The sequence below is a fragment of the Volvox carteri genome, assembly GCF_000143455.1.
Source record: "Volvox carteri f. nagariensis unplaced genomic scaffold VOLCAscaffold_126, whole genome shotgun sequence".
NCBI lineage: Eukaryota > Viridiplantae > Chlorophyta > Chlorophyceae > Chlamydomonadales > Volvocaceae > Volvox > Volvox carteri.
In genome coordinates this window covers 101,372-109,434 of record NW_003307669.1, presented here as the reverse complement: position 1 = coordinate 109,434, position 8,063 = coordinate 101,372, and the positions used below count along the sequence as shown (strand labels likewise).

Below are 8,063 nucleotides of genomic sequence, written 5' to 3'. Positions count from 1 at the left end.
AACCCTCCCAGCCCCAATTCCCCGACCCTCCCTATCCATCCACACCTTGTAGCGATGTATGACGTACGTTCCTCGACTTGAAAAGCTCCAAGCCACTCTCTGGAGGGTAGAGGGTGCAGTCGGAGGCCAAGGACAACGTTAGGCTAAGCTTCAAATATGCATGTTCTAATGCACCGTTTTTAGCACTCATCTGGGGCGTTGCTTCGCTGCAATAGCCCATTCTTTCCCCCCGTGTGTACTCCCTAAAACCCTAAAACCCTAAAACCCTAAAGAGAGGCGGGCTGCTTGAAGGGAGCAGGGTGAACACCGTCAAGGGTGTGGGCACACAATAGTTGATTGCTTGGCCCCCGCCACCCCCAGTAATATGTTTAGTTGGCTCTACCTTCAAGCATGATTGGAATTCACCAGATCCTAGATCCCACTGGACAGAACCGCACTGCCACAAGCTGGTTTCAGACTGTCCATGTTATCGCCACACTGAGAAGAGCTAAAAAACATCGTTACATATTCATTTTATAGTTTTCGCAGCTTTCCGCAGTTTCTGCAGCCTTTCTGCAAAGAGCCTCCCAATTACGAAAAGTTGGACACCACCGGCCGACTTGCCGCCTGTGGCTAAGACTTGCTAAACTTAACAACCGTATGAAACGTTTCTCGCAATGGATGCATTTTCGTTGCTAAGCGATGAACCTTCAACAGATGCTGACAGACCTTTTCAGCAAGCGCAAAGCCCTGAAAGACCAGTTACAGCGCGAGCTCCAGAAGTACCAAGCTAAAAAAGTCGAACTTGGACAAGACTTAGACGAATATGACCAGGCGGCCACAGAAATAATAGCAGTTCTGACGATTGCGGTGCAGCAGCTTCAGGGGAAGAGCGAATCTCAAGAGCTCCATGAATGCCTAGAAAAAATGGAGTTTCTGCGCAGCAGCCATAGTAAATCGCATCAGAGCCTGGAACAGCTCTGCAGCATGGTCGGCAACCTCATCTCCCTTGTGGTCGAGCTGGATGTGCTGCACCATGAGCTGCGGAAGCAAATCATGCTGTCGGGAACATGGGACCATGTCACCGAGATTAGGCTTTTCGCCTATTATGACATGGTCGACCGCAACCCTGCATTGAAGCAAAAGTACTCGTCGCTCTCCACCTTCCTCGACACCCTGCATCAGGAGTGCACTGATTTTGTCAACGGGCGCATTCGGACACAGCCATTGAACTCAGCGTTTGGGGAGGCAGTTCAGCACCTCGGGCTCAGCAACACGGAGTGGCAGCTGCTTAAGACACTCAACAAGGACAGCATGGCATTGTTCCACAAGAAGTTTATGATCGAGGAGCTAGAGACCGAGGTCTTCCCAGCGGACCTCGAGCCATGCCGGGGAGCCCTCATGAGGGCAGCTCGCATGGTTAACGAGCGATGCAATGCCATGGCTGCTGGGCCCCAGGCACCCTCGGATGACGATAACTGGGCCTAGGTAAGGCTTTTTGTGACCCTAGCTTTACACCTTCACACCGCCACCCACCTACTCCTTGCATATGTTGGGCTGCTGGTCCCCCACCTTCCTCAGCACCACCTCATAACACACCCCACCCCCATCCATCCTCTGTCCCTTGCGCCTCTCCATGCCCTTCATGTCTCCATCTCTTTGCCTGCGGCCTATTGCCTACACTATGCCCCCTTGCCCCACCTATATCCATCTTTCTGCTCTTGTCCAATTATATACCTTGCCCCCTTGCCTATGCCCCTTGCCCTGTGACACCCCCATTGGCAAAGACTGCAGAGGAGGATCCAATATAGGAATGGTGCAGAATCAGGCAGCAGCCAGGACCAGCAGCCACTTGGTGTCTGACAATGATGACCAGAAGTCTTTGATGCTATGGCTTGCGCTTGCAGGCTACAGGGTGTCTTGCAGTGGGCAGGCTCATGCTAATGCAGTCCTGCATGTAGTCAACAGGCCCCACATGGGTGTGGATGGAGTTCCTCCTCCCCCAGAATAGGCAGCATGTGTGATATTTCGACGGGATGGACAACACTTCAGAAGGGTTTATGGTGCTGAGAAGCAGATTGGCTTGGCTGTTTTTTTACATACAAGTATGAGAAGCTGATTGGCTTGGCTGCTTTTTTAAGTACAAGTCTGAGAAGCAGATGGGATTGGCTGTTTTTTTACATACAAGTCAGAGTATTCATGAGAGCTCATGGTGTGGTGTGGTAGGGTGATGTGATGAGTGGTGTGGATCTCGACTCAAACTGGCAACTCCTCAAATGAGTTTCCAACATCATAATCTCCTTTGCACATCTGAAAAGCTTGACCTTTCCATTGGACTCGTGAATGCACGAATGGACAATCAAACAGGGGTTCTAGCTGTAGCCCTTCAGAAAGGAGAGCAAGGAGAAAGACAGAAACACTGTGTTTCTGCCTTTCTTTCCTTGCTCTCACTTTCTTCGGGAATAATTCTTGTTAATCACCCTTGCTGCTGGCATCGTTTTTCATGGATGTTAAAACATAAGACCGTTGCAGTGAGAGCTATTAAGGTGTGAGAGAATGCTATAAGAACGCTTGAGAACGCTGTAAGAACACTTAAGAATGGTGAGAGAACGGTGTAAGAACACTTGAGAACACTGTAAGAACGCTTAAGAATGGTGAGAGATCGGTGTAAGAACGCTTGAGAACGCTTTAAGAACGCTTAAGAATGGTGAGAGAATGGTGTAAGAATGCTTGAGAGTGGTGAAAGATTGCTTAAGAATGCGTGAGAAAATGGTTTGAGAATGTCCTTGAGAACGGGTAAGATCGCTGAGAACACTTGAGATTCCCTGCAAAGAGCGCTCTCTTGAGATTGCTTAAGAACGCTTGAGAAGGCACAATCTTAAAACATGGCAGATAAGAGCGTTCTCAGAACACTCTTAACAGCAGCATCAACTTGTGCTTTATATGGCTTAAGATCGCGTTGAGAGCGCTCTTAAAGCGGTTTCATTTTGGTAGAGCATAGCATCAAAGACTTCTGGTCATCATTGTCGGACACCAAGTGGCTGCTGGTCCTGGCTGCTGCCTGATTCTGCACCATTCCTATATTGGATCCTCCTCTGCAGTCTTTGCCAATGGGGGTGTCACAGGGCAAGGGGCATAGGCAAGGGGGCAAGGTATAATTGGACAAGAGCAGAAAGATGGATATGGGTGGGGCAAGGGGGCATAGTGTAGGCAATAGGCCGCAGGCAAAGAGATGGAGACATGAAGGGCATGGAGAGGCACAAGGGACAGAGGATGGATGGGGGTGGGGTGTGTTATGACGTGGTGCTGAGGAAGGCGGGGGACCAGCAGCCCAACATGTGCAAGGAGTAGGTGGGTGGCGGTGTGAAGGTGTAAAGCTAGGGTCACAAAAAGCCATACCTGGGCCCAGTTATCATCATCCGAGGGTGCCTGGGGCCCAGCAGCCATGGCATTGCGCCGCTCGTTAACCATGTGAGCTGCCCTCATGAGGGCTCCTCGGCATGGCTCGAGGTCTGCTGGGAAGACCTCGGTCTCTAGCTCCTCCATCGTAAACTTCTTGTGGAACAATGCCAAGCTGTCCTTGTTGAGTGTCTTAAGCAGCTGCCACTCCGTGTTGCTGAGCCCGAGGCGCTGAACTGCCTCCCCAAACACCGAGTTCAATGGCCGCATCCGAATGCGCCCGTTGACAAAATCAGTGCACTCCTGATGCAGGGCATCAAGGAAGGTGGAGAGCGACGAGTACTTTTGCTTCAATGCAGGGTCGCGGTCGACCATGTCATAATAGGCGAAAAGCCTAATCTCGGTGACATGGTCCCGTGTTCCCGACAGCACGATTTGCTTCCGCAGCTCATGGTGCAGCATGTCAAACTGCTCAGCGTCCAGCTCGACCACGAGGGAGATGAGGTTGCCGACCATGCTGCAGACCTGTTCCAGGCTCTGATGCGATTTACTATGGCTGCTGCGCAGAAACTCCATTTTTTCTAGGCATTCATGGAGCTCTTGAGATTCGCTCTTCCCCTGAAGCTGCTGCACCGCAATCGTCAGAACTGCTATTATTTCTGTGGCCGCCTGGTCATATTCGTCTAAGTCTTGTCCAAGTTCGACTTTTTTAGCTTGGTACTTCTGGAGCTCGCGCTGTAACCGGTCTTTCAGGGCTTTGCGCTTGCTGAAAAGGTCCGTCAGCGTCTGTTGAAGGTTCATCGCTTAGCAACGAAAATGCGTCCGTTGCGAGAAACGTTTCATACGGTTGTTAAGTTTAGCAAGTCTTAGCCACAGGCGGCAAGTCGGCCGGGGGTGTCCGAAAGTAAGTGAGCCCTCCCTGGCCGGCGGTTGCCACGACGGCAAGACAGTTGCTGCACAAACATGCGTTATTCGCTATACTGAGTACATTTTCATCACCGCGCACTTAACTGCTTTCCTTCTGCACGCGCAGCGCGCGGGTTAGGCCGCGACATCGGCACAACACCCTCGGCGCGCGCGACAACGCACTTGATACTAGCTATCCAGTACTTACAGTCCTTTGCACTTTAAGGGTGGCGTAATACGCTATGGGATCATCACCGCGCGTATTAGTGGGGGGTTCGGCTCCTAGGCTAGTAAGAAAGGCTAGTACCTTGCTTTCCAACACTCATCCCGTACAGCAGCTATTCTAGACCTGCCCGGAGTAAATGGAATAGGGGCACACTCCCTTGTCGGCGTTCCCCGTAAAAACAGAGATAGTGGGCTCAACTGTTTTGGCCGCCGATTGGCACAAATGTGTCTTGACACAGGGCTAGCCATTGTCAATGGGCGGGCACCTGGTGATGTGCCCGGGGGCTTCACATACTCCAAACTCTACTGAGGGTCACAGTTCTATTGATCTGTGCCTTGCATCTTACGGGCTCTTCGAGCAGATTAACTCTCTCAAAGTCCTTAGATCTTACTTATGGGTAGAGTCTAATGTGCTGAGTGATCGTCACCCGCTTATCCTTCGCCTGCATGCCGTTTTGAGGCCAGGGGCTGCACGGGGTCGGAAGCCTCACCTAGCACGTGAACGGATCCCTATTTTTGATATTTCACGCAAGGGCCGCTTCACTGAGCTTTTTCGTGAACCAGATGGCATTATTTCAGAGACCATCAACTCTCTCAAGGAAAAGCTTGTGGAAGGGGCACCCTGTGACGAAATCATGAATGACTTGCGCACCCTTATCAATAAGTGTGCTAGAGAGACGTTCGGCGTTGCACGGGGGATGGAAAAGTCTGTGAAGCGTGACTGGTGGAACGAGGACTGTGCAGCTGCGTGGAATGATATGATGAGTTTCCGTAAGGAGGTCAGGGACCCCGTCTCAGGCAAGCTGCCCGATCTACATAGGACTACCTGGAAGGCCAAGCACCAGGCCTTTAAGAAGGCTAGGAAGGCCGCTATTCAGGAGATTGAAATGGAAGATATGCGGAGGAGGATTAAGGACGCCCGGTCCAACCCACGCGGCTTGTGGACATGGCTGCGTGGGGGAAAACCACCTCCTTGCGGGATCTCAGATATTAATGCTTTTACCGAGCATTTTTCCAAGGTGCTTAATGGTACGGGAGAGACAAGGCAATGCAGCAATGAGGGTATTCAGTTTAGATGGCTGGACGAGGACCAGGTGACGCACCGACGGGAATTAGCTGCTTGGCTTATCAAGGATTTTACGGAGGATGAAATTGCTAGTGGCCTTAAGGCTATGCGCAACAATAAGTCCGCGGGCCTGGAGGGAACCCCGGCCGAGTATTATAAGTACGCTATCAGGGAAACTGAAGGGCAGCAGCCCGTGCTTGTATTGGCGCCTTGCTTAACGGTGCTATTCAACCGCATATACGGAGCTGAATACCCGAGGGAATTCACGACTAGCACCCTGTCCCCCATATTCAAAAAAGGGGGCGAGTCATGCTGTGACAATTACCGGGGAATCGCAGTTGGGGGTCCCCTGTGCAAACTTTATGCCAATATCATAGGGAGGCGATTAAATAATTACTGTGAGGGCAATAGGCTACGTGCCGTTAGCCAGGCTGGATGTAGGCATTGTTTACATTAAGGCATCTTATCTCGAAGCACACTGTGGCCGGAGCCAGGCCGCTTATTATCATGCAAATTGACTTTAGTAAGGCGTTCGACTCCGTTGACCATGAGACACTTTGGGATTTCCTAATGTCGTATGGGCTACACGGGCGCATCCTCGATTCTTTAAAGGCTAGCTATGCTGACGTGAAGTTTCGGGTCAAGTTAGGAAATAAGTTGGGACCTGAATTCACGGTGGGGCGTGGTGTTAAGCAAGGGTGCCCCCTTAGCGTAACCCTTTTTGGACTCTTCATAGAAGTATTCGCTCATTATATTGATGCTCACGATGCTAATTGCCGTGTATGCCTCCCTACCCGATGGAGCACCCTTCGTGAGCAGAGTGTTAGCCTGGCGGGCGGTGAACTCACTAACCTACTTTTCGTTGACGATGTGTCACTGGTAGCGACAGGGCACGATAGAGCTGAATGCCTTCTGGGGCTACTCGAAGCCTACTGCAAAGCGACGGGTATGGCCGCGAATGCCGCCAAGTGCGAGGTCCTCATTTCTGGGGGTGCTGCACGTGAGCGGAAGCGGCTTATTGAAGCTGAGTACCGGTTAGGTGGGGCGGGGTTGCGGGTGCTGACCGGCAACGAGACGGCACGGTATCTCGGGTTGCACTATGGCCCAGGAGTGCAGTTCTCAGCATGTACCAAGCAACTACTCACAGCAGGGAGGCGGGCCACGTTTGGGCTCAGCACCCTGTGTCGTGACAAGAAGATTACCACCCCCAAGCTATGTATGTCTCTCTACAATACACTAGTTGTACCGGTGTTTTCTTATGGAGCGCAAGTTTGGGGACCTGACTTCATTAATGTGAATTTTGAAGGTGCTATGGCTAATCCCATGGTCCAGGAACAGCGTGCTTACATGCGAACCGTAGTTGGGGCGAGGAGCCCGACTATGGTTTCCCTATATCGCGAGCTGTCACAGAGGCCACTCCAGTTCCATTGGACCAATCTTGTACTTAGGTTTTGGAACTCTGTGGTTAAGAGGCCGGGAACGCTGTGTCACCGGGCATTTGTCGCTGACCTGGAATTGGCACTTGGGGGCGTCACTGAGGTGTTGGGCTAGCAAGGTACTAGCCTTTCTTACTAGCTTAGGAGTGGAACCCCCCACTAATACGCGCGGTAATGATCTTATAGCGTTCTACACCACCCTTAAATTGCCAGTTGAGAGCATTCTTAAGGTATTTGCCAAGCGGCTTGATGCACGGTGGGAGTGCCCGAATACCTTGGGTGACCCCCATGTCTTCCCCATAGGAATTACCGGAGTCAAGGCGTGTCGCTATATGAACTGGATGGGAGCTGCCCCGTCTAGGGGTGCGCGTCTCGATTGGTTGGAGCACACTAAAGGGACCATGCCCCAGCGACTTCATCATGAGCTCATGCGCTTTCGGTTAGGCTGTTGGGAGTTAGAGGTTGATAGGCCTAATGGGCGTGAGCGCACCGCGCGTACCTGCAGGCTTTGTGACTGTGGAGCGGTTGAAGATGAGTTGCATGTTTTCGAAGAATGTCCCGCTTACAAGAGCATACGGGCTCAGTATGATGGTGACCTAGTCCTTACGGGGCGCAGCATGCGCACCACTATGACTGAAGCGCCACCCCTGGCATTGGCCAGGTACCTCTCGGAAATTTGGGAGGCCAGGCACGTCGCGCTGAGGCGCTTCACCCTGAAGCGGACGAGGGAGAATGAAGATGACCTCCCGTGTACCCGCATCAATACCAATACAACATCCATGGCCCCCCCATCCTGGCTTTTACGGACACACCCGCACTTGTGTTCGGAACTCGTAACTTGTATAAGCCACGGAGACAAGGAAACAACGCACTATCAGCCCAGACTAGCGCCCAAAGGGAATAACTGAGTCGCGGTGACCCCAGACGTGCTGGCTCCCATTTCATGGCCTCCAACATGCTCTGTTGATTATTGAATCCCTATTCCACACGAACATCAATATAGGCTAGGCATTCCAATAACACGTGTTTTTCATCCTCGACTTGGCTATTGG

The 8,063-nt window shown here is 51.8% G+C and overlaps 4 protein-coding genes across 4 annotated transcripts; 3 read left to right on the top strand and 1 right to left on the bottom strand.

Moving 5' to 3' along the window:
- Window positions 1-658: 658 nt before the first annotated feature.
- Window positions 659-1,467, top strand: VOLCADRAFT_108504 (uncharacterized protein; the record flags this gene model as incomplete). Its single annotated transcript, XM_002959117.1, has 1 exon — window positions 659-1,467. Exon 1 carries the CDS (start codon window positions 682-684, stop codon window positions 1,465-1,467), a length of 786 nt encoding a protein of 261 aa, XP_002959163.1. The 5' UTR covers window positions 659-681.
- Window positions 1,468-1,867: 400 nt separating this feature from the next.
- On the bottom strand, window positions 1,868-4,205 carry VOLCADRAFT_108503 (uncharacterized protein; the record flags this gene model as incomplete). Its single annotated transcript, XM_002959106.1, has 2 exons — window positions 3,379-4,205; window positions 1,868-1,930 (listed from the first exon to the last, which is right to left on the bottom strand). Exons 1-2 carry the CDS (start codon window positions 4,177-4,179, stop codon window positions 1,868-1,870), a joined length of 864 nt encoding a protein of 287 aa, XP_002959152.1. The 5' UTR covers window positions 4,180-4,205.
- A 1,572-nt stretch (window positions 4,206-5,777) lies between these two features.
- Window positions 5,778-6,017, top strand: VOLCADRAFT_34727 (uncharacterized protein; the record flags this gene model as incomplete). The annotated part of the gene is made up of 1 exon (XM_002959116.1): window positions 5,778-6,017. A coding segment is annotated over one exon (240 nt), but the record flags the coding sequence as incomplete, so codon positions are not given.
- Window positions 6,018-6,073: 56 nt separating this feature from the next.
- On the top strand, window positions 6,074-6,253 carry VOLCADRAFT_35381 (uncharacterized protein; the record flags this gene model as incomplete). Its single annotated transcript, XM_002959115.1, has 1 exon — window positions 6,074-6,253. A coding segment is annotated over one exon (180 nt), but the record flags the coding sequence as incomplete, so codon positions are not given.
- Between the last annotated feature and the right edge of the window lie 1,810 nt (window positions 6,254-8,063).